Below are 25,667 nucleotides of genomic sequence, written 5' to 3'. Positions count from 1 at the left end.
CCTGAGGACAAGGTTCTAGGGCACCAGTTACTTTGTAAGAAATGGGGAGCTGGGCATGTAAGCCAGGTCTACAGCCACTAATTAAATCTTCTGGGTTTACACTATCTGTGGAAAAATCCTACAGACAACATCTGCCTCTCTGTTTGATCTACATTTGAACAATCAAGGGCAATTTAAAGTGCTTTATGATGGATTCTCCATGGATACCTAATATAATTTCCTTTCATTATGATACTAGAGTAGGTTTTCACAAAACTGTTTTTGCAGAAAACCAGATGGCTTGTGCAAACTAGGGCACAAGTAAAAGGATGTCTCATAAAAGCTACCCAAGAGAGGACAGTTTGATGTAATCTCACCACATTCGTGTTACACAGGAAAACTTTGCAAGTTTGAAATTTTGAAAGTTGTTCCTGTAAATTTTCCTCACTCCCAGCAGTCACATGCAGAATCCTATGATACATCCACATTTTCACTTTGATCATGAAAAATTAAAAACAAAACTGAAAAAAAAAATTAGTGGCTCACTTCATATGCAGGAAATCTAACTAACCACTGTGTGCAGATGGGCATATGAGCCCTAATACGTCAAGTCATTTAATGAACCATCTATGAAAACAGCTCTGATGGCCCCATCGGAATCATCTGCAGCCTTAAGGTTATGCAGGTGCTTGTTTGCATTTTGGCACTTAGCACTGAGGAATTTTGCAGATAAAATTGAGGCCCAGACATTCCTATGGAGCTGCACCAAAGCAACAATTTTTTTCTTGAAAACAAAATTTCTGACAAAAGCAGTGTTTTGACAGTGTGGAAAAAGATAAAGGAAGACCCAACTAATTTCATCTCTCCCCATTATTTTCAGTCTTTTAAATCTCAGGTTGGAATTTTCAATATGATTCAGAAGGAACTCCTTGTTCAGATCACTATCCTTCTAACAGGATGGTTTGAATCCCACTTTTTGACAGAATGTGCATATGGGCCAATCCCTTTTTCCCTCATTACAAGCTTGATTGTTTCATTCTTTTCTTAAATCTGTTTATCTTCAGAACATAGAGAAATCCACTGGATGTAGAAATGTGTGAGGAAGTGTTCCAAGAGATTGAATTACAAGAAGTAATAACTGTCACACAACTGAGATGTGTCAAAAGGAAAGATGAATCTTTTTCATGTGACCATGTTGAGCATCTAACAAAATATGATTTTATTATGACCCAAATTCTCTAATCTTATACACATTGAATTGTCCTTTATTTTGGAAATGATATGTCAGCTGTAACTCTTCTTTCTTATATGTACCAGTGTCCTATTCCAGAAGTAAACAGAGCTGCTGAATGGAGCATGCATTAGAGATATTATTGATTCTGAACACATAAAATAAAGGGCTTGCACTTCAACAATGAAATGTCACACTAAAGAAAACAAATTATTCTTCTGCAAGTGATGTCAATGGAGTCTAAACTTTAGTCTTGTCAGTAGTTCATACAACACAATATGCACAACAAATACAATTGCAAACTAGATTGCGTTTGAATTATTGATTAAAAAGGATGTATTTTTAAGACCAAGTGGCAGGTGCCTGAGAAATGTAAAGTGAAATATGGACATATTTGCAGAGAAAATTGAAAAGACAAAGATGTTCGAGATCTGGCAGAAACACCAGAAATTAAATTGAAGATATTAACTTACCAGCAGGAAGTTCTCATTATTTTTATTTCAGTTTGTACCTGTAGGGCTGCTTCACATTCCACTTGTTTTCAACACAATTTCTTCATTGCTTTTCAGTGGTGAAGATGAATTAGATAAAACATGTTTGTTGGAGGATATTTCCCTAATTCTTAATTTGACAGGAATAGAAGCAATGCCTTTGGCAGTCATCTTTATTTCTGCTGTTGTAGCAGACCTAATGTTCCCAATAGCTTCAGACATCTGTTCTTCCCTGCTCTTTCTTTAGCATTGCCGTTGGGCACAATGAAACTTTAAGTCCTTTATTGTGTTGCTCTTAGTGTTTCAGTGTCCTTTTCTCTTACAGACAAGACTTGGATCTAGAAACCTGACTAACACAGATGAAGAACTATGGACATGTCTTCTCTTCCTCTAACTTCTCCTTTGCTTGAAAATCCAAGCTTTCTGATCGTGACTTGGCTCAAATCAATCTAACAATTTGCCTAGTTAATAATGCATTTGACCTAAAATTTAACAATTTAGTTCAAAATGTAGCAGTTGATAGTTAAAATTGAGGCACATAATTGTCTCCTGGATTCAGCTTCCATTTCTGTCAGAACCAATTACATTTTGTGTGCTGTTTTTGCCATGCACTCCTGTTGCAGAAGGCACAGGAAACAACACTGGCATCTGTAAAACAGTTTTATCCTTCTCACTGTTTTTCTGCCGCAGGGTTTAGGATGTGTTTTTCTAGGAATCTGTGTTGAACTGGCCTGGCATGACTGCAAGCAAGCTACCCTAAAGGCAGCATTTCATTTGACTAGTAATACCTGTGATACCCACCCACCCATGCACCTTGTTCTTTAAGGGAAAGCCTTTCCAGTGAAGGCCTGGGGCAGGGAACCAGGCTACAGTCCCTGATGCTGTGCTGGGGTTGGCAAGTTGCTTCATCCCTCCTTTCTCCTAGGAATGCAAAATGGCAGTGGGAAATGGGGACTGGGGCTGTGTCCCACAGAGTCACCAGCCCTGTCACGGCTCAGACACCTTTAGGGAGGAGGAGGAGGAAAAGGGAAGAGAGGAGATGATGAAACTGCCAAGATCAGCAAGGGAGAAGAGAGAGGAAGGGATCACCGGCGATTTTCTTTGCTTTTTAATTATGCTCTGCTGTCTCATCAAGGTTGGAGTCATACTGCTAAACCTTGTTTTGTGCACCTTTCCCCACCTCCAGGCGTTTTGTCAGTGTCCAGCTAATGCAAAAGAAACTGTAAACACAAATGGTGGTTGCTTAAGTTGCCTTTAGCTTCCTCAGGGGATTGCCACACCTGGTGGAGCAAAAGCACTGAGCAGGACCTGGTTTCCAATTCAGTGAACACGAGTGCGTTACCATCCGTGCCAAAATGAGCTGTAGCACATCATGGCACAGAATCACGCGTGTAGGCACTCAACCCCATAAGCCCATAAGCAGACAGAGCAGTCCACAAGTGTGCACCGTTCTCGTGTGCTTGTGAACAAAGCCTTGGCGACAGCCAGTAGGACTGAAGAATAACACAAGCTGTAGTTGTGATGCTGGATGTCAAATTTCAGCCAGCACACTCAGGTACTCCCAGGTGGTACCTGAGAAGAGGAGGTTTTGGGGCTTCCACAATTCCCCGCTCTCAGTAGAGAACAAAAGTTAAGACTAATTTTTGAAATAATACATAGATATCATCTTTTATTAGGTGTAATAAGCATAATGAAAATATTTATGTTAAGTTTTTTCTCCTGAATGGATAATGTTACATGAAGAATTACTAATCATTTTATACTAATTGTGTTCTCAACTGTATTTCACTTTGATTTTCCTCCAGCTAGGAAATATTTTTAAAAAGTATTTACATGTTCTTGCCTAATTATTCCTTGCTGCATTTACTCTCCCCATTGTTTATACTCTACCCATCTCTCAATCTTATTGATCAAGGTTAGGAGACACTCCATAAAAGTGAATGGAGTTAACTGCTTATAAAACCCAACCAACCAACAAACCACACAAACAAATAAAAAACTCCAAAGAACCCAGGTGAAGCCCTGTGTCTTTATTAATTTTAGCTACCAAGAAGTTTTAACTGAAAAATTTTCCACCTCTAATTTGCTGAAACAAAGAACACTTGGTAGGGCTTTTCATAGTACACACAATTACAAAATTGCAGATGTGTTACAAGCTAATAAACCTCAGTAGTTAAGGACTTAGATGAGACTCCTTTTCCACATCACATATTATCCTTTTTTTTTTTCACTTAAGAGAATGAATTGAATGTTATAAACTTAGGCTTAACAAGGCAGAAACCAGCAGAGTCTTGAGTATACTTCATTGCTTTCATTATATTGAGGCTTGAGGCACTGTGGAGTATCGGGTGCTGGAAGATGCTTTACGGTGTGATTTTCTCTATGAGAGCTTTAGTATGAGTTGGTAAGGGGTATTTATGCATTTTACAGTTACATATGACAGTATACACTTTCCACTTTTAAAATACTTAAGAATAGCACATGAACAAAAAAGGAGCCTTTTAGCAACTGTATGATACTTACACTCACACTGCTCCACCTCAACTCCTGAGGTGCAGGGAAATCATACCTGACCTTTCTACACTGGATAAAAAAGCTGGGCCAGTATAGCAGAGCAGTTTAAAGTCATAGGTTTTGATACAGTAGAAAAAAAAATCAAGACACCCAAGAAGAAAGCCACACCAGGAGCTTTATCAAACCAGGTCTGCAGGCTGCAGGGGTGGCTTGAAGTTCCTTCTGCCTCTGCCCACTCTATGCTGGCACCAGCAATGGCACACCAGGATTCTTAAGGCTTTACTGGTGTTCCTTGCTCACTCTTGCAAATATTTAGAAATAAATATATTCTACATGAATGAGGAAAAGTCAAAATGCTGGCTCTGGTAGGGAGCTTTAATCCCTTCTTTACTCTGTCCTTATCTCTGGCTGAAGTGAATGAATGAAAAATACAAGCAAAGCTATGACATGCTGGCTGACTAATTTACTACTTTGGTAGTCAGTGGGTAAATGTATTTGACTTTTTGAAAACAGTGCAAAATCTTCAGGTTAAAGATTATACATACAAAATGAGATTTTTCTGAGTTTCTTTCCTTCAGGAGGATGATACACGTTGTTTTGTTTCCTGCCAGTTTAATAAGTTTTTCTGAATTTAATTACAATTGTGAATGTATTTAAAATGCAGTGGAATCCACATAAACTCCACTCATGGGAATGAATGAGGAAAACCGAGGGGTTTTAACATTTGTGCTTTATCTGACCAACCCACATCGGATATGAAGGTCCAAAATAGAGTAGATAACTTTACTGCAGATGCCAGTGCTGTATTTCAACACACATTAGAAAAGTTTCCAGCCTTTTCTACTAACATCTGATGACAATATTCTGAAAAACGTAGCTAGTCTGTCAGGTATCTCTGGAATATGAACACATTTTTCCTGGTGCTTATGGGGAAGAGTAAAAATATGTGGGCTTGACATTACCCAGGATCTGATCTTCATAGTTAGGAAGGCAGCAGAAGAAGAATCCCAAGCATATTTCCATAATGGCGGTGGTCCAGCCAAAGCCATAGGCCCAGCTGAACATATTGATTCCTGTCATCTCAATTTCAGATGAGAACTTCACTGGGTAAATGACCAGGCCCATGATGGAGAACACAGCTGAAGAAAGAGGAGAAAACAAAAAACGGTTTAACACCCAGCACCACTGCCATCCTCCATAACCCCTGCAGCTAAACTGATCCGTATTTTGGAGGATCTGAAAATCGATCCAGGGCCAAGAGACTTTGATTTTTCATAGAGAGCTCAATTGCACACTGGCAGAGACTTGGGTACAGGATTACCTGAGGAAAATATCAGTTCTAGTATGGATATATCTGCACAAGCAAAACTTGACTCCACATGCTGCCTTACCAGCCACGAAAAGCAAGCCTCCGATCCCACGAATAAAGTTGAACCGAAGTGTGTCGATGGCAAATGCTATGATGGCCAGTGCAAAACAGATGACTAGAAGTAGAAAGCCAACCAGGTATGTGGCAGCTGCAGCTCTTCCCCAGGCTGAAATCAGAAAGAAGATACATTAGAAAGGAACTAAAACAAAAACAAAGGCTGGTTTTCTATGGTTAGGAAGTAAAGGTTAATTTTAAAACCTGTGAAAAGAGGATCATCTCCCAAGAAAGAAAGCATGGGAGCTTTCTCTCCTCTTATAGGTGAACATTTCAGTTTCACAAGAAATCATGCACTAACTACAGAATGCATAAAATTCTAGATTGGTCTTCTCGTGCAGAATGAAATGGGGGCTTGGGTGTGAGCTTACTGTTTAGTTTTAACAATTAAGAATTAAGAGAGAAATGGCTCTAAAGGTGTTAAACTGGACACTGTCCTTCAACAGCAAATATTACGTCAGCAGATGCCTTAAAACCAGCTTGCTTTTGCACAGACAAGGAAAATTAAACTGTCCCTGGAACTAATAAAATCTTCCTTTGAAACAAAGTGTTATAAAAGCACTACCAATCTGGCAAACTTTAAAGTATGGAAATAGCCCATAAATGTCAGAATTCAGTGATTTCTGTATTTCAGCCTTAGTTTAGCTCTGTGTCCTAAATGGAGATTTGGAATCTGGTTTGTAGGGAAATTTGATCTCTATTTTTAGTCCAAATTTAGAATGACTGCAATTCAAAAAGCTTGTTCTGGGTATTAATTCTTAATTTTCAAATTATAAATTTTATGTTATAACATGTTAAAGCAAAGCATATTGCATTGGCATAACAACTGGAAAAATAACATTTATCTAATATTTCAAGACTTGAGGAGCAACTATTGCTCAAAGAGATCAAATTTTCTGGATGTAAAAAAGCCACTTTGACACATTTAAAATTTTGTATTAAACTGAATAAGCAGGTAAAGTCTGCTAGGCATCTACAGACTTCATCCCCTTATCTAAGCCACTATGTCTTTGTCAAGTGTTGGCTTCTAACCAAATATATGCAACAGCAGTGCCAAAAAATTATCACAGCCCAAACAACCCTGACAATAATTACAATTCAACTTAAATGCAGTGCATGCTGTTCAGCAAAAGTTCCCTCTGAAACTGAGTAAGTAACCTACCAATTTGTTTGCTGTAAGCATGGAAGTAATAAAATGCAAAGTGTCCTGTCTTTCCCTTGACCACAGTCAGGTAAGCATGAAAGCAACCGACCTGTCCCAAGTGAGTGACAGCTTGGTGTTCAATCTGCCTTTCCCCAGGGCCCACACTACCACCACCATTAGGCAAGAAAAATGGATCTGGATTTTCCAGCTATCCTTTTCTACCCCTCAGTCCATCAAAACCAATTTCCCTTTTGTTTGCTTTTCAGCATTCTCTCTGCTTTATGATTCCTGCTCTGTTCCAGCTATCACACTATAACTTCAGTTTTATTTCATCTCCATTCTCTTTCTTGTTCCACAAAGTTTCTGTCTGCTTGTAGGGCTTGTTTTCCCAGTAAACAGGCAGCTGCCTGAGAATACTGAAAGGGACAGCAATTGTGTTCTTACATCTCATTTTCTAGCCCAGTGTTTTAGCTCAAACTCTTCTCTCTAGGAGTTTACAGGGGGCTCAGAGGTAGAGTGTGCAGTGTGGATGCACAGGAGGGAGGACAGCACCTCAGGCAGAGTATGAGAAGAAGCAGTCAAGAAGAGGAATTTCTTATACTGCTCAATATACCCCATTGAAGGTGTTCCTATTCCCAGTCTCTCTGTTACCCCTTTAAAACAGCAAAAAAAAGGGGCACCTGGCCATAAGAGATGTTTCTCAGCAATGGTGACCTCACTGCTCTTGGACACAAGCGTTCTGGATACTTCTGGCTAAAGGGTGAAATGACAAGGACATCTAGAGGTGATGTTTTTTCTTAGGTGCAGAGTTGCTAGTGGTTAGATAAAAAAACTCCCAGTCAAAGGAGCAGACTCAGAGCACAGCTGCCTGCCCAGCAAGTTCTGAGACACCAGGAGTCCTGGGGGTTCCACCTCCCCTGCTGCCAAAGCTCAGCCTCGCTTCCTGAGAGCAGCTGATGGTGGAGCACCAAGCCCTGGGGTGGGAGCAGCACCTGGGCTGGGGGCTCAGGGAACTGTGCCTGGTGGCTGCAGACATGTGGGGTGGCACCTTGCCCATGCCAGCAGCTCCCTCCCTCGCCAGGCTCACCCAGGTGTTTTTCCTGAAGTAGTGTTCCAAATGCTGTGACTGCATGGAAGCAGTCTGGGCGCACGCCCAGCCCGCTGGGCACTGCTATGTGGCAAGAAGAGACATGCTTGTCGCAGGATGCTTACACCATTTGGAGGCATTGCTCAATCACCTAACAGCCAATTTTCTGGCTCTCAGTTCTACAAAAGAGAAAAAAAACCCCTTCAATGTTGGAAGAAAAACAGCACTTGGCTCCAAGGCAGTAGAATGTATGAAGAGTGATCTCTACAGGGTTTTTTTAAAGAAAAGTATTCTGAGTTCATCTGCCCTTTGCAAGAAGCAGCAGCTATCAGTACTCTTAAGACCACAGTGTGTAAACATCTTACCTTTCTAGAGTAAAAGGTAACAAAGTCTTTGTGTAGCAGTAATTGCAACTGTTTCTGTATTTGAGATGCTTATTTTATCTTGTGCCAGCCAGGAGTACTAGAGTAGCTTAGTTCTTTACAAATATAACTAAGACTTCAAATTCCTTAAAATGTCAGAATAAGAATAATTAAATTGGTCAAAAAACACTGACAAGCAAGTGGCTAATTTAGTCCCAAATATTTTCTTATCTTCCAATGTTGTGGGGATTTTTGTCTTTAACACGGAGTAAAAATATAAATAAATTGTTCTCTCTGCAAAGCTTTTTCTTAAAAATGTGAACTCCAGGCCAAAGAATCCTCACAGGTGCAACACCAATTCAGTGTATTTTTGGCCTGTAAAGCGAGGGCAGTTAAAAGCATAAAGGGCCCAGTCCACCTGTCACCAAATCAAAAATTGAAACAGAGGGAGCAGCAAGGTACAGGATATCAGACTGAGTTTGTGAAAACATTCAGCAGTTTCTGAGATCTGCTTTCTCAGCCCCAAAAATGGTGGTGATTTTTGGCTGTTTAAGAGTGCTTGTGAGAAAAGAAACATTTTTATACAAAAGTGTCATTGAATACCAGCAGCATCCTGTAATGCTTTGGTGCCAGTCCCCTTTCTCCCTTTTTCAGTTTCTCCATCAGCTGAAAGAACACCAGTGAACACTATGAAAGGCTTTGTGGGCAGCTACACACCAGCCACCCTTCAAAACTCCTTCTAACTGGCAATTTTCTGAGCAATTTTGTCTTAAACAAGTCATTGGTATCCCAAACAGGCAAGAGGAACCCATGTTCTCAAACCTGTCTCAAGCAGGGGATGACAGTGCTTCTGATAGCAGAGCTTTGTATGTGAATCAGCAGGGATCTGATGATCCCTCAGCTGTCCAGAGTGAATACAGTAATATGTGACCACTGGAAAATGGAAATAAGTGCCTGACTTCTACAACTCCCTGCTTTGTGAGAAGACCCCTGAGCTAATTTAGAGACTACAAAGAGCCCTCCATGCCAGGACAGAGCTCATGATATCTTATGAGCTACATAATTAGCTGAGACAGAATTCAGTAATAACACAGATTTATTACTCTGCTATTAAAGCTAACTCAGTTTGGAGGCAGCATGACTACCTCTTGTATTGCACCATATAAACATATTCTGATTATCCCATATCTGGCTGCAGCCATAGGGAAGCTGATGGACTTAATTAGACATCCAGGACTGAGAACATCTCCAGTTTCCTGCCTTCCTCATTTTACTCCCTCACACATTTTACAGTTTATGAAAGTGTAAACACTGTCGGTGCTTCACACAAAAAGAAACAAACTTTCTTACTCAGCAGTAAGTTGAGCCAAAACTTTGAACCACCTAACCTAGTATTTCCTTAGCCTGTCATCTTTCATGCTCCAAATGGTACCTTCAAAAAAAGGGCTGTTGAGTCTTGAAAATAGCATATAACCTTTACTTCCTCCATGACAAATATAAATGCCTAAGTTCCTGATGTATGTGTTTCAAAACATGGGAAAACACTCACAATAACATTCTCATGTTTTTCTTGATCTGGTACTCCCACACCACATAAACTGCTGAGTCTCTCCTTGGGTGACATTTTCTGAAGGCAACCCCAGAGAGTTCAGAAGTACCGCTCCTTGTATAATCAATAAGAACATACTTCTCCAAATTTTCCTCTTGGCTGGAAGCTAAATACACAACTAGCATTGGAAAGAAAAATATTTATTGCCAGCTCAAAGACACCAACAATTATCTAGAGGTTTTTGCCGACTGATCATTTTCACACTGCAGCGAATTGTGCAGCAAATTGAGGAAGGGTAGCTTTAATTCACAAGAACCAGGGAGAGGTAAAAAAAATGTAACAGACATTTTACTCTGTTGTCCTCCATACCACCGAGGGAAAGAAACATAAACCCTGCAGTTCTAGCTGTGCAGTCTTGCAAAGCAACTCTTAGGAGAACTAAAATCTGCAGTGGTAGCGATTCATCTCTGTGTTGTACGTAATGAGGATATTTCTAGGCTGAGTTTGCAGAGCTCAACCTGTTTAACATCTCTCTGATTAAAGGGAAAGAGTATTATTTTGGAAACAAAGCTGAACTCACTGGAGTTTCTCAACCTGGCGTTCTTTGTCAGGGTGTGGCGAACACTGCAGAGCACATGCTTCGCTTTGAAAAGGAACTGCTTTGGCAGGTTTTACCCATTTCCCTTTGGTTTGCTCTCCTCAAGAAAGTTTCCATGTGAAAGTGCAGCAGCAGAACTCGTGTTCCCTTAGCATGACTCTTTAGGTGGTCCATCAAACCCATTAACCCACATCTCTACCAGCCAAAGGGTTACAAGTTGCCGGTGTACATGCACACCACTATCATCAGGACTCTGGATTTCCTGTGTTACCTGGGCAATAGGACACAGTGCAAAATCCTGTCTTCTGGAAATACTGACTCTGTAACACGCCAACTATGAGGAATTTCTGTGCTCTTTCTGGAAACAAATGCACACTATAATCTCTGCAATTGTTTGCTGATCGCGGGAGCTGGCATTGAAATACCAATGTGCATGTGTTTGTATACAGCCAAGATAGATCAGAAACTACCAAAAGCAGCTTCTTTTGAATACACTGCATGTGCAGACTGAAAGCCATTGTCTGAAAATTATTTCAAAGGAAGTTTGTACAACTGAGAAAAAAAATCATTTCAAAGGAAGTTTGTACAACTGAGAAAAAGAATCACATATTAGTCATGGATAATTTATGAACAGAATAAAATGAGGAAAATAATATCAAAGGTATGATTACATATGGACTATTTTCTGAGTTTCTGTTTTCATTGCATCTGGATCTTCATTCAGAGAACTTCATTCTCTGTATATCTTTCATATGGGTAGTCAATACTGGAGGTTTTTCTTTGGATTTTTTTGGTTGAAATTTATATCTTTTGCAGTGGAATACAGAATTTTTAGTCTTTCTATATGTCATCCTCTTTGGTAACTCTGTTTTTTTCCCCCTAGCATTACTTTATTAGAATTCATTGGCTGTTAATATGGATTTCTCGTTTAATAACAGAGTATTATCTCATGAAAGTCATTTTAGTGTAAGCCAGAACCAGCTTTTATCTTGCCACTATTTAAAAGACAACCATGGAAACAGAGAATGACCTATTTAGGTTCACATTAGGATAATGTCATGGCCAAAGTTTCTCAAGAATTAGTAACAGGTCCCATATAAATGAGAAAGGATTAGGACATTAGGACAATTACCCCATAATAATCATTTTTGATGACAACATTAAGGAAAAGAACCTTTATGAGTAGCTCTTCTATCAATAAAACACAGTATACATTAGCAGAAGGCAGTGTTTTGTCCATAGCTGTGTGCTAAAATGATAGCTCAGTGTGTCTTGCTGGGCTTTAACTCCTTTAAAGGAAAAACCTATTAATTCCTCACCCCTGACTTCACCCACAAACAAACACAGGCAAAACCTTTATGTAATCTGCAACCCTCCTTTCTTACTGAGGCAAGCAATTAAACTTAGAAGCTATTCTGAGCTGAATTTGAGGGGAGGAGCAGTTACGTCTTGAGGGAGTGGTTCAAATTCATCTCATCATAAGCTCAGGCATGTAAAAGCTTGACTTAGAAGCTGGCTTCTGCAAATCCTGCATTAATGAGGGCTGCTCCCTGATGCTTGCTTAGTGCTGGGAAGGCAGAAGGGGCAGAAGGAGTAGAGCCATCATCAAAGGGAGCACCAAGGGAGTAAGTTAGATATTAAATATAATGCACACACAGTGCCTCAAAATTAAAGGTTTGCTCACAAGAGAGTCAGGGAGTACCCCTATCTCACATTCTCTTCAGAAGCAGTTGCACACACTGAGAAAATCTCAGGATTAAATCTCAGCCTCATACACTTTATTGCTATAACATTTTTTCCTCCTATTTTTTCCTATTTATTTTAAATTAAAGCAGGATTACTTATACTTGGATGTGTACATGGGGTTTGGGAGGGTCAAGTAAATAAAATAGGTAAGGTATTGATTAATCGGTTCATTTACATAAGCTCAGTTAATGAGAATAGCAAGATGTACCTGCTCCCTAATTACCCCTGAGTGGGATGAAATATTTAATGTGAATTAAACAGCATCGATTTCCATGATAACACAGGCTATGAACCAAGACTTTTAATCAAAACAGTATCAAAATAAAAAGTTCTTTTTAAGTTTTATATTCCCAAAGTCATTTGGGACTAATGAACACTGAATTTACATCTTATTTCCATGTGCACCAAGAATTGTTGTCGCTCTTGATCTGTAGTTTGCATGCTGCAAGCAAACTTTGTTCTGAAACCTTGACGAAAATCACCTTTTGCACTAGGGAATTTCCCACTAACACACAGCAGCTGTGAACCTGGATCTGATTTTCTGATAGAAGCAAAATTATACTATTTGCAAAATAAAACTCTCCGAATATAAGCAGAAGTCATGATTTGTACTCATAAAAATATATTGAATTTATTTACTCTTCTTGTTAATGAAACAGCTTGTACAGTGCATCCTGAAAATCTTTGTCCCTTGCTGCTTACTGCTGATGAGGCTGTTAAATGAACTGCACAGAGACTTTGTATTTTTCTGGGGCCTGATTTGGGCACAGCGTGCATATGTCAGCACAGTAGGTGACATTAGATATATTCAGTTTCAGATTAGTAATTCAGCAGGACTGAAGTGAAGTGTTATTTAGTACTAGCAGAAGGAAGCCAGATACCTCTGGAACACAGGCTAGTGCCAGCACTCCACAAGCTACTTTGAGTTCCTGGGAATTTTTGAGCAATGAGTTATTTTGTAATGGTACTTGACAAAGAAGAAACACGGCATTACAATGCTCATTGAGTCAGTGTGTTTGAGGTGTCTCAGAACAGCACAAGGTGCCAGTAAAAAGTGATACAGAAATGTGAAAGAATGTTTTGAGAGTTTTGTTTCTTTTGCTGTTTAACACATTCCCACTTAAGTAATATGTTTAAATCTGCAGTGGAATTTGAAATACATCTTGCAACCCTTATCCCTGTTCAGACTATGGAGATGTTGTTATGGAAATGCTGTATTAGATTACCTCAATAAACTAGAGGAACAGATGAGGTGAAGAGGATTGAGAGTATGGCCACAAGTTTCCACATGCTGTCAGCAGAGATGCCTCCTATGTAAGGGAATGGAATCCTTTCTTCAGGACTGCAGGGCCTGAAAATGCAAAGTGTTGAGGATCTTCTCAAAATCCTCAGCACCAGCAGTTCATATCTCCTGAAGGGCAGATGAGAATGTTCCACATGACTGCGATTTTTCCACATAATCTAACTGTAATTATTAAGGGAAGGCTGGATAATAAACAGTGGGATTACAGGTGCAGTTGCTCTCTGGAGTGTTAATTGCTCAAGAGCATTACTAATATTTAGAAAAGAATCTGATTAAATGAATCTGCCACTGAAATTATAAAAGTACAAACTCTAAAACTACAAGGGAAAGCACACAAGAAATTGTAGATAAGGAATAAAAATTTCCATGGTAATTAAATGCTCTGGCCTTGATTCCCTTCTCTTATACCTGTTTAGAAACAATGGAGTATCTTCTGCAAGCTGGGGAAAAATCAAATGTTTTCTTTCCTTCTTGCATCATTCCTTACTGGTGTGATTTTTTCATTAGCTATATGTTTGAGACTGTATTTTTTCTCATTCTAAGCTTTGAATAATTATTGAGTGTTCTACATTATTCAGTAACTAATCTTGTAATCTCATTTCTCACTGGTTAATCCCAGGGAACATTACACTTTAAAGAGAATGATGTCTTAGGAAATCACATGCTTCTCTACACACTGTCATTGAAACTACAGACAACCACTTTATATAAATATAACCATTTTATGCTACAATACAGCAGGAACAGCAGCAGCCTTTGGTTTTCATTTCACCCTGTGCCAAAGGAGTAGAGGTTTGCCCTTTAATCCAGGCCATGCACAGAGCAGAGCTAGGCTCCATCCTGGGCTCTCCCACAGGCTTCCTTGAACTGCTCAGAAACCTCCCCAGCCTCTTTCCCAGCTGCAAAGACACTTTCATAAAATCACTTGGATGTCACCAAATTCTGAAAGCTGTTAAGCGCAGAACCTTGACTTCAGGAAAAATCTGCAATAAAGGCCCAGTGACTTGAGCTGGTCCCTACTTCAAAAGCACAGTTACTTGTTTATTTAATTTCTGTTTTGACGTACAGGCACCCTCAGATGCCAGAGAGACACTGGGACATCTTGTTTGTCCTCCATCTCATCCATGGGATACTGCTGTATCCCATCCTGTCCCTCTGGAAATATCCCCATGACACTCTGCTCAGGGTGCTCGCTTCATCTTGGGGCAAGTAAGGGTTTCCCCATGCTGGGATTAGGTGCTGGCTCTCAGATGTGATGGGAATGTGGGGGAAGGAAAAACAGTTTTACACAGGTAGGGTGGCAGTGGCAAAAGTTGATGCCTGGTCTATGCTGTGCCCTGGGTGAAATGAGCCACTGCTCTGATGGAGAAGGCCATTTTCCAGAGGGAGTGTTGTGTGGCCAGCAGTGCAAGGCCAGTGGTAGGTGCAGTACCAAGAGAGAGACTTTGGAAACTGATCCCAACTACACCATGTAACCTTGCTGCTGTATCACTACTTGGATATTTTTAGTAAGTTATTTCCATTTTGTTCTTCCTCCAGGATAATAAATGGTGCTTCACTGTAGCAAAAGATTCCCTGGAAACAAAAGCCCGGTACTGGCAAAATGGGGGTTGGGGGGGGAATCTACTCATCAATGGGGATATTGCAGAATATTTCTTTTCTCAAAAGGATATTACTTTTGCAACATTTCCTTCTTTCATTTATCCTGTAGCCATACTTATCTGCTGTCATATTTGAAGTGGATTTTGTTCATTATAATCATGGTATACTAGCCTTCTTATCTTGTAGTATTGCATTCATATTGATAGACCAAAATAAAACTGGATATCTAGAACATAGTTGCCCATTATTTGCCTGGAAGACAAGCTGCATAAAGGAGTCCCTTCCAGATGGCAAAATCATTCATTCCTCCACTAATCTCCACAGCCACAAACCCCCTCACACATCCCAGAAAAACCTATCATAGAATATTATGAAGTGAAAATAACTGAAGATATGGATTTCATTTGCCATATGGAAATGCCTTTTCCTGATATTTTCCCTCAAGATCTCTGTTTGGACTATGCAAATAAGATGATCTCATCAACATACACTTTAAAATTTCAGCTGTTTTGATGGCAGCATCTGCAAATGGAAGAACTGCAAGGCTGGATGGAAGATAAGAAGGGACAAGTGTAGTCACAAGTTTTTCACCCTTTGTGCATCACATTCAGACTAATAAAATCAGTTATTTGCCCCCACATTATTTATCTTTATTATGTATTTCCCCACACATGTTTAAACATCTTCAAAGCCTGCAGTGGAATAAATTACATACTGAAGAAATGTCTCAGGTCTGCAAGACACACCTTGTTCAAGACAGGTAATATAGCCAAAGAACAAGAAAAACAAAGGAGTGCTGTGCCAGCATCATGATGGGGTTCAACCTCTGCATTTTCTTTGTAAGCTCAGCCATGACCCACAGAGGTACATTCCACATTGCTCATTATCTATCCAAAAAGTCTTAATCTCTCTTTGCATGTGTTCAAGCATGTCATCAGATTGAGCCCTTTGTTTTTTCAAGGGCAAGAACAATGAAGAGCAAGAGCAATGAATCTCTCAGTCCCTCATCCTTAATTCCCTGCATTTTGAGTAAGTGTCCTAATGCACTGGATATTTTTTTCCTAGAAAGTTCTATTTATTTGAACTAAATATGCTTGAAAAGCAACAGTCTTTGATAAAGTCTACGTGAGTGTCATATGTTTAAAGCAGATGATCTGAAGTCTTGGAGAAGACAACAGAGTGTATAAACTCATCATATCCTCACTTTCCACAGAGCTCATAAACTTTGCAAAAGACCACAGGCTAGCAGATGCTTTCACAAAAGGTAACTGCACCAGTGGAGTTACTCCACTGCCTTTTCAAAAAAAAAGGAAGAAAAAAAATAATCAAAACCCCCCTGAACTGCACTGATGCAGCCAATGAAATATATTCAGCCTTCTTCCCTTCCAATATAATCAACCTCAGTCACTTTGGGGTTTTGCCTTCCAACTGAATAAACATATCTTGAGCCAAACAGCCGAGATTCAAGGGGAATAATAAACATTGCACGTGCAGAATTTGATTTGAATTTGCACATTATAATTAACAACTTGCAAGGATGTTGCAATTATATCTAATTATGATAGGATGAAGATGACTGTAGTGGATTAAGATAACTACACTGTCCAAGTCATGTTGACAATATTTGCTGGCAGCTGCTGGGGTACACATACATATAATGTTTATCAGTGAAACCACCCCTGCAGGAGGGCCAAATTTCAGAACCTACCCAGCCAGTGGCAGATTAGGCAGGGAAGCTGAGAGTAAAGGTCAGAAGAAACAAGATGGAAACTGTGGAACAGAGGGGGGAAAAGAGATCTCATCTCAGGAATGCTGTAAAACATTTCTGTCCTTTACGTTTACATCACATCTTTGTCTCTGTGCTCAGGAAGGCGTGTAATTACACTTTGTTTAACCAGCACTGTGTTTAGCTTGGCACAAAGTTAAACAACCCACAGAACACAATGCTGAATGCTTGCTTTCCATGACCTTTCTGGAGCACAGTAGATAAATTTAATCCCAGAATTACTAAAAGCCTCTATTTCATCACTAAGGCAGGTACAATTGGGCTCAACACAAGACCTGGATGTTCACAAATGAGATGCTCTCATGGCCTGGTCTTTTGGGTAGAATCCAAGACCAGCATCAGCCCCCTCTGCCCTGCATGAGAAAAGGTGGGAGTCACAAAAGAAAAATCCCAACCCTGCATTACTGAGCAAGGAAAAATGGAGAACAGGATTGGATCTGAGCACATCCCACCACTGTCGAGAAGGGGTCTGAGGGGAAGATCTGGAAAAGATCAGGACAATGACATGAGTTTGCAGCCTTAACAGCCAGGTCTACAGTCCTCTTGTGGGTCAGGGATAATTCACCCCCATGAAGGGCAAGGTCTGCATTTTAATGGCATAATCTGGCAAAGGCAGAAGCCTGGTAGCATAAGCCACTCTTACCTGGCCTTTGCATACCTTGTTTACAAACAGCCTTCACATATTCTCCCACCAGCTAGGTGACTCCATTGTGCCAGACATATCCAGGAAGTTTTGTCCAGGAGGATTTTGAGGATTTGCTTAGGCTTCCTGGGTATTTAATCACCTTGAAGAGTTCAAGTGATAGATGCATGCCTATTGAGGGCATAGTGCAGTCATGCAGCTCACAAACAGCATTTCTAATGCTTTCAGAAGAGTCAGTGGACTCTCCAATGTACCCACTGGATAATGTTCTGCATGTGTGTACCAAATCCACAATGTTTGTGTAAAAAGTGCTGGACTTATTGTGGATGTGATTCATGGCAACCGCAGACATTGCAGGACAGACCACACAGAGGACCTCCCTGGTTTGTCTGTAGATGCTGTCCAGTTCTCAGGGAAACTGTGCATGCAGCTGCAGAATTTAAAGCTATCAGAGTGAGGCAGGATAAGGAAGGAAGTGAAACGCCAAACAGCTATCTAGGTCCCAGAAGTAAGGAGACATTTCTCTTTTCAAGACATTTCAAGAGGAGCAAGGTGAAACATCTTTGTGTTTTCTGTCCAGTTAAAACTGGCATTCATAGCATTCTCCAGGGCCTAACTTGGAGATCAAGAGGAGGGCTCACTTTTCAGGAAACTTAGGAGGAAACTCAGAACTGAGAAGCCCACTACTAAGCATCATGTTCTTTCTCCTCCTCTCACATGCCATGTAGCAGAGGACCATTTGCTGGCTCAATTTACACATCAGCCACAGAGCTGATGCTGGAGCCCTGAGCAGGGCTGGATGGTGACGCTCAGTGGAGCGGGTCATGCCTGGAGCCCTACGCTCACAGAGGCCTGCTGCAATTAACTCATTACAGCTGAATTTTGTACATAGAAGGTAGAGTTTCATGACATACAGTAAACCTTCAGGAACAGTTTTGAAGTACTGTAATAAATGATTGCTTCAGCAGGTGTTCTTACTCTTATTTTTAACAAGAGCTGAGATTCTGAGCCCTAGAGAAAAGGTTCTTCCTTGTAATTTGAATGAGCGTAAATTTTAAGAACTCTTGAACTTCCTTTCCAGCCCAAGCTAACAGCCCCTCATTCACTATTACTTGTGTCAAACCATGGCCAATAGCAAATATGCAGAAAGAAAAAAAGGAAATATAAAAAAGAAACAGAGCACATCCAGAGTTACCCTTCTCTTGGGCTGTTCTCCCACACTTGTGGTTTACATCTTTTCAAGCTGAAGACTGCACCCGGGTCAACATGTTTAATAGCATACTTCACCAAAACTTAGTAGGAACAAGAAATCCTTTCATCTTTTAAAGCTTTCTTTCATAATCACAAGGAGACTCTTTCACACGACCCACCTACCGGAGCAGTTTCAGGGCAGCATTCTGTAGCCTGACACTCCCTGGGAATATCTTGCTGCCATCTTACATTTTTACCTCCCTGTTTCTGGCACTCAGACCTGCTTGTCACACTAATGCCAGGCTTGCCCACACAACTTGTTGTTTGGATGTTGGATCACCGGTAGCCGTTAAGTTTTGAGAAGCAGTGATTAGTGAGAAGAGGCTAACAGGTTCTTCTGAGAGAGGAAGAAAATCCTGTATTATTCTTTGCACCGGTAACATACCACGTGTGGGTTTTTATGTATTATGTAATCCTCTAGGTTCTTTTCTGCACAGGGGTGTGAGGGCATTTTATTTTTTCACCCAGTAAGTCAAAAGCCTCGGTGTACTTATGACAGTCCCTGTTGCCCGTGGTTTCATATATAAATGCCAGGTATTGGGCGATACAGTTAGGAGACCTGCGGGAAGGTGACCTGGGCGATGTGACCCTCTGCTCCAGAGCCTGCTCGCCGCCACCCCTGCCGGCGCTTACCGTAGCCCATGAGGGACTCGCAGTTCCATTCCCCGCCCTGGTCAGGCCTCTTGCAGATCTGCCACAGCGACGCTTGCAGCACGTAGGGCAAGGTCTGCGACTCCAGCCAGCCCCAGCCCGCCAGGGCGATGATGCCGAAGATGACCCCGATGCCCAGGAGCAGGGGTAGGATCCATCTGCAGCGCGTGTAGTCCAGGCCGTACTTCACCATGGCTCAGGGCGGGCGCTGGCGGGACGAGGCCCTCTCTGCCGCAAGCTCGGCCGCACGGAGCGATAGGTGCCTCTGCTGAGCTCCTGGAAAGGCGCTGCCGGCACCTGCGAACTAACGCGTCTGCAGATGTTGGAGAAAAGCTTTTCAGGCAGGACAGACACGGCAGAGAGGGAGGGAGGGATGGAGGGAGGGAAGGAGCTCCACCTAGATTCGGATGAGTAAGAGCTGCCGCTGAGCAATAACCAGTTGAGCTGGGGAGAAGCTTCGAGGCTGGGTTTATCTGTGAGATCTTCTCTGCCCTGCTGACTAGGTAACAAATCAGGAGATGTTTACCCTCAGCATTCAACACTTTCCTTCCTGACATGCCCACCAGCAGCTGTGCTTACACCTTTCCATCTTCTAAGGGATTTGCATCATGGCAGGAGAAAGCAGAGACGAGAGGGAGCTGTTTGCATGGCATGGTGGATGTTTATGGAGGCTGTGAGCTGCCTTTCTAGGGCTCCATTTGAAAATAAAATAATACCTTTTTTTTTTTTTACCTTATTTATGAGTATTAAAGAAATTCCCATAGCTGTTACAAAGCTAGGGCAATAAAGAATGTCACTGTTGGCTCTTCCCCTTCTGGAGCTTAGGTACAGAGGAAAAGAAAAATACAGTATGATCTGGATATAGCCTTACTGGGAGAACAAAAGCCGAGTTCTGATTTGACTGAGCCTCACAAACACTCCCTGAGTGTGGATCTGGCTGTACAAGCACTGCCTGGGGCCTGTCAGAGCCTGTCTGCAGCTGCTGGGAGTGCGAGGCAGAGATGAGCCATCACCTCTCTGTGCCCTGGGAGGACACCCAGAGTGCGGGGCAGAGCTTCCTGTCTGTCGGCTCAGAAGCGGCATTGCTGTGTTCCCTGCACTCTCCCTTTGAACTAACACGTGCTACAACCTAGTATTTTGGTAGGGCCCAATTGCATTTACATCTGGAAGCAGCTGCAGCCCTTGATCAAAGCTGGTTTGTGTGAAACACAGTTAAGCCCAGAGGATGCGAAGTATCCTTTGCTCCCATGGTGGATTTTGTCAGGTAGGGCTGCATCCAAGTATACTCAAGGCTGCATCCTCGTTTACTCAAGGAAATGTGTTATTGTATTGCAGCTCTCATGGTGCAATGTGACAGCTATGAACTGTTTGTGAACTGCAAACTCCACAGCACTTTTCTGAATTAATACTCATAAATCAATAATGGCCTAAATAAAAGAAATTAATAATTTACATTGCACTGATACACTGTGCCTGAAGAGGTATTGAGCTTGAACCAAACTGGAACATCCACAGCAATGAGCTGCAGCACAGTGAAGAATTAGATTTGAAGAAGTAAATTTTACACCATGCCTTATCTCTCATCAGATACCTTACTTTCCTGCTGGTAGATTAGCAAAAAAATAAAAGTGAGATTGAAGCATCCTGCCAGCAGCTTTCCTGTGGCACAAAGAGTCCAATATCCCTGTGGCTGTGAGAGGTCCATCAGGGGTATCCAGCAGGCCTCTGTGAGAGCAGGAGACATTTTTGCTGTTTTGACCATTGAATTTGAATGTTGCTGAAAGCTACAGCCAACTATGAAGACACCTCAGCTGCTGTTTTGAGTTGGAAATAAGGGACAATCTCACTTTTATTTTTTTGTAAAGTAAACTTTATGGAGCAACAATTTCCTTAGAATAGAATGTAACTTCCATTTTAGCCCACATTTGTGCTATCCACAAATTTAGTTATCATTAACCTAATGTTTAAAATATCATTTACCCGTTCTGCAGGTAACACTGCAATATACAATTTTTAAATGCATTATTTAAATATTTACATTAAAGCCAGTATCATTTGAAGCCCAACCTTAGTGTGCTATGCTGTTACGTACAGGTCGTCCAAGTCTGTATATGCATTCTTTCTGTTGCCACAGCTGAGGTAGAAGTGCACAAAATAGAATCCAGAAGTTTGAGAGAACACAGGTTTGGATATTACATTATTTTTAAAAGATGGCTTCAGAAATACTTGTGAATGTGGCAGCAGGGTGTAGACAAGCCTTCACTCAGCTGCCTGTATCTAGTCTCTTGCCAAGTTCCAACCTTTCACAAAAATTACAGCTTTATAAGGATATAGGCAAATCAAATTAAAGCAATTTTGTACCTGAAATCTAGTATGAAGACAGATGCTGTCATGCATTTGAGAGCCAATGTCTGTTGAGGACTAAAATGGTCCTCTCTGGATTTAGAATGCTCAGCAGTGCTTCAGGTAGGCACTTACTGAAGGATTTGTCATCAGTTTCTGTTACAGCTCACCTGTGGATGAATGCATGCTGCCTCAAATGTTAGCATTCACAAGGTGATACCACAGAGAACATTATCATGTTGTGAAAGAAGGGTGAGTAGTGTTCAGTCACCACAAATGTTTCTGTGTCTTGCCCACCTTTGTCATCCTTAAGCAATTCAGAATTACAAGCAATCTTCACATTCAGTAAAAGGGTAATTTGAGATATCTTGAACAGTAGAGAGGGACATATATCCAAAGGTAACAAAATTTTGTATCTATCTCATGTAATTCTGATACTTCTATGGCAAACAGGGAAAAAGGATTGGAAACTTTAAGTGAAGTGATGACTTACCTTCACCATGCTTCATCTTTTACAGTGTGTAAGCTGGGTGTTTACATGAAAGCAAATGCTTCTTCTCCTCCAATATCTGTGGATAGACCCTCCTGGCTAACACCAATATCATCTATTGAAAATGAAGATATATTATCAATGTTAAAACTGTTGGACTGTAGTGCACTCTCTGCACCTAAAAATATTGCTAATGAATCTTCATTATTACCTGAGGTAACCAAGTAAGCAGGAGGATATGATAAAACAAACAACTCTACAGAATTAGAGTTAGAAATAAAAATATGCCTTTTTCAGCCAAGACACAAATGGTTTTCTTAGTGGAAGAAGAAGCTAACAAATCACTGGCAGTGTCTTTTCGTTCACCTTTAGTCTCTGACTGGTCAGCTAAGCTGTGTAAATGACTGGATTGGCATAAATTGACTGGCTGTGGTGCATGATCATGACTTTGCAACAAGCACATTTTCATTCTCTTACAGTCACACTGCTTATAAACAAGAAGTCCCCAGAGTTTGAATTTAAAAAGCTTTGCTAAAATTGTCTCATGATCTGTTCTCTTGTTTGCTATCTTACATCTAACAAGTCACTCTGAGCATAAATTTCACAATTATTACTACCATCTTTATGAATTTATTTACAACCATAGGTCCTTTTCTTTTGCTGGTAATGCCAGTCTACTCTTTCCCTTTGGAAAGGGCTGCACTGCAGTTATTGTTACAACCACAGCCCAAACAGTGATGCAACTCAGTCAGCCAAATTGTGCCTTGTGGTCACTCCCTGTACCCTGCATCCCCTGGGCAGTAAGGCATTAGTGTTCTCCATGTGACTAATATTTCATCCAAAGCAAGCACATGTAGAAAAAGACCTGTAGACATCATTGTAGAAATCATCGTGTAGAAATACATTCTGAACAAGACCTGACTTTACATCTTGGCAAAATAAAAACACCCTCCTGCAAAAGTGCACACAGTTGAGATCTTGTAGCTCTGCTACACCAACTCTTTCTGAGGAACTCTCCTGTGGTGGCCAGGAACTGTGACTTCTCCATGATGCTTATGATGACCTGAGGAATGGTGGGTGCTCAGTATTCCCACTGTGCACTTGGGAAAGCTTTCCTCTATCCCACACAGCACAGGAAAGCTCTGGATACTTCCTCTCTTCACCGACTGCCAAGCTTGGAGGAAAATTCCCACAGGGTTTTGATAAGATTTTTAGCAAGAGTTATTCAAGACGAGCTTGCTGCAGGGCCTCTGAAGCCTGCCCCACATGCAGCACTGTGTGGCTCTTGTCAGTAAAGCAGGCTTGCCTGGACAGGACAAGGCTTAGGTTTAAAAGGGCTTTCCTGCTCTCCTTAGCAAGGCTACACGTGCAAACCAATAAGTGTTAACACCTGAGATGCAAACATGGGGTGTCATCCAGGATTGTAATTTACGGGAGCAATTCAAGACTGTATTGGGAAAACAGAAATAAGGAAAACACAAGATTAGGAAAGTACAAAGACTGTGTGCCTGAGAATGGATATAATTGTCAGCTGGTTTTTGCTTAAGGACACAATATGTTATATATTGGAACAAGGTTTAATCCCCAGGAATTTCCTACAGAGGCTCTGTAGAAGTTTAATCAGTTCAGCCAACTCCCCCTTCTCCAGGCAAAAGGCTTAAATCAAGGGTGTCCTCTAAACCAACTACTCAGTTAGGAGCTGAGATGGCCTCTGGACACTTGTAACCATTGTGAGTGTCTGTATTTTCCTTGAGTGGCTGTCAGGAGCACAAGCTCTCCAGTGAGTACACAGAATCTTAGAATGGAAGAATCATAGCACGTTGTGTACAGGGATTTTATGAACCCATGGGTAAGCAGTTAGAGTGGTACAGCACAGTCCTGTTCTACATATGGAATAATTACACTTAAACTACTTTCTTTGGGTTCCAGAACTTCTCTGTGGCATAGGTAAGCTGACTAAATACTTGTCCTGTTGTAGTGGATCATAACAGTAACTCCTTGTGAAGCGTAAAGCTCAGTTGCCTTAGGAGAGGAATAAAATCAGCTTCACTTAGGTAATTCCCTGCTGCCACAGCCTTGCTACTTACAGTTCTCTGTCAAAGAAATGGCTTTTATCTGCTCTGCCTTATGGGTCAGTTGGGAATAGCTGCTTGTTTAAACACTCTGAGATTTACAGATAGGACATGCATGCTAAGCGTGTCTTAAGGGGTTTCAGCCAGAAATTTTCACTTTGAGATTCTCCAGCCAAAAGTGGGATTTTGCTGAAACTAATGTGGAAACTAATCATGGAAATTATGTCTTCAGTTTTAAATGTTTGATGTGAAATTGATTTGACAAGAGGGCTAAAATTAAAACAGAAGTATCCTAGCAACATTTTAAACTTATTGCCTTATTACTAAATGCCAATTATGATTTTCCTGAGTTTTGTTTTGTGAGTTGTTTTGTCTTTCTATTTCAAGTCAGAAGTTATTTTTCATGTATAAAAATTCATCTAAATTTTTTTTTCATTATAAGTTCTGTTTATTTCCTGTTGTAAGGGATTGCTTAAATCCTCTCCAAAGAGAGCTTAAAAATAGGCTATTTCCTGAAAAGGGACCTAATGGCCACAGGTCAGCTCCTGCCCCAGTTATATGCCTCCATGGGCATTCAGGACTGTGACCATCAAACCAGCCTACTTCAATGCATCATCATTTCCCAGGGCAGCACACTGTAGGACAGGACTTGTCTGGCTTTTATGTTCAGTTTCATCTGAGTGCTCACTCCAAACCTTTCCGGGCCCTCTCAAACTCAGTGAACACTGATTTCCAATGTATCACCTTGAGTCTTAGCAGACTTTGATGGTTATAAAATATTTTATATTCACTAAAACTCTGTGAAAAGTAGCATATATTGTCCCCATTCCCATGAATAAACAAAAAGCAGCAGCCATACCAACTCTTGTCATGTTATTCAATCCTGCAAAGATCAGTCTGTGAGGAATAGAATTAATTTCTATTTATTAATTATATTATGTAATGAATAGTTCTTATCACAAATTATTATTTATCTTGTTTATAGCTGTAATATTTATATTATAAAGCTCCAGGCATTTCCGTGTGTTCTTCCACAGTCTTTGTTATAAATACAGCCTTATTAAATTTATGCATTCAAAAATCCTAATGAAAAAATCCTTTGGATTATTCTAACAATTCTCAAGTAATTTAAATGTAATTTTACATAGGCAAAATTTGAGGACATTGGATTTTTGCTGGGAATTTTTAGATGTCAAGCTTCATAGCTGGTGCAGCTTTGCCTCACCTTAGGACACCAGGGAATCCCAGACAAAAGGCTGCTTTCTGTACCACTGCAGACCTGCATCATGGAGTCCTTGGTGGAACTATCTCATAAATACACAGCACAGGTGCAGGAAGTGGGATCTATGCATATAAACTGCTGCACCTGTGCAGTATCACTGGCATTTACCAGGTTCTGTGA

At 40.8% G+C, this 25,667-nt stretch overlaps 1 protein-coding gene across 1 annotated transcript; it reads right to left on the bottom strand.

The window, feature by feature from the left end:
* Nucleotides 1–3,701: 3,701 nt before the first annotated feature.
* On the bottom strand, nt 3,702–19,711 carry LOC119699939 (p53 apoptosis effector related to PMP-22-like). Its single transcript, XM_038134083.1, has 3 exons — nt 19,343–19,711; nt 5,607–5,750; nt 3,702–5,354 (listed from the first exon to the last, which is right to left on the bottom strand). Exons 1-3 carry the CDS (start codon nt 19,551–19,553, stop codon nt 5,140–5,142), a joined length of 570 nt encoding a protein of 189 aa, XP_037990011.1. The 5' UTR covers nt 19,554–19,711; the 3' UTR covers nt 3,702–5,139.
* Nucleotides 19,712–25,667: the final 5,956 nt, after the last annotated feature.

This window comes from Motacilla alba, chromosome 3 (assembly GCF_015832195.1).
Source record: "Motacilla alba alba isolate MOTALB_02 chromosome 3, Motacilla_alba_V1.0_pri, whole genome shotgun sequence".
Lineage (NCBI taxonomy): Eukaryota > Metazoa > Chordata > Aves > Passeriformes > Motacillidae > Motacilla > Motacilla alba.
The sequence above is the reverse complement of the archived record's forward strand: the minus strand, read 5'-3'. Positions and strand labels throughout refer to the sequence as shown.

Excerpts from the sequence above, each read along its gene's own strand:
- LOC119699939 (XM_038134083.1), bottom strand. The coding sequence starts at position 19,553 with ATGGTGAAGTACGGCCTGGACTACACGCGCTGCAGATGGATCCTACCC. Across the intron at positions 5,751-19,342 it reads CGAGTCCCTCATGGGCTACG|CCTGGGGAAGAGCTGCAGCT; the intron begins GTAAGCGCCGGC and ends TTCTGATTTCAG. Across the intron at positions 5,355-5,606 it reads AGGCTTGCTTTTCGTGGCTG|CTGTGTTCTCCATCATGGGC; the intron begins GTAAGGCAGCAT and ends CTCTTTCTTCAG.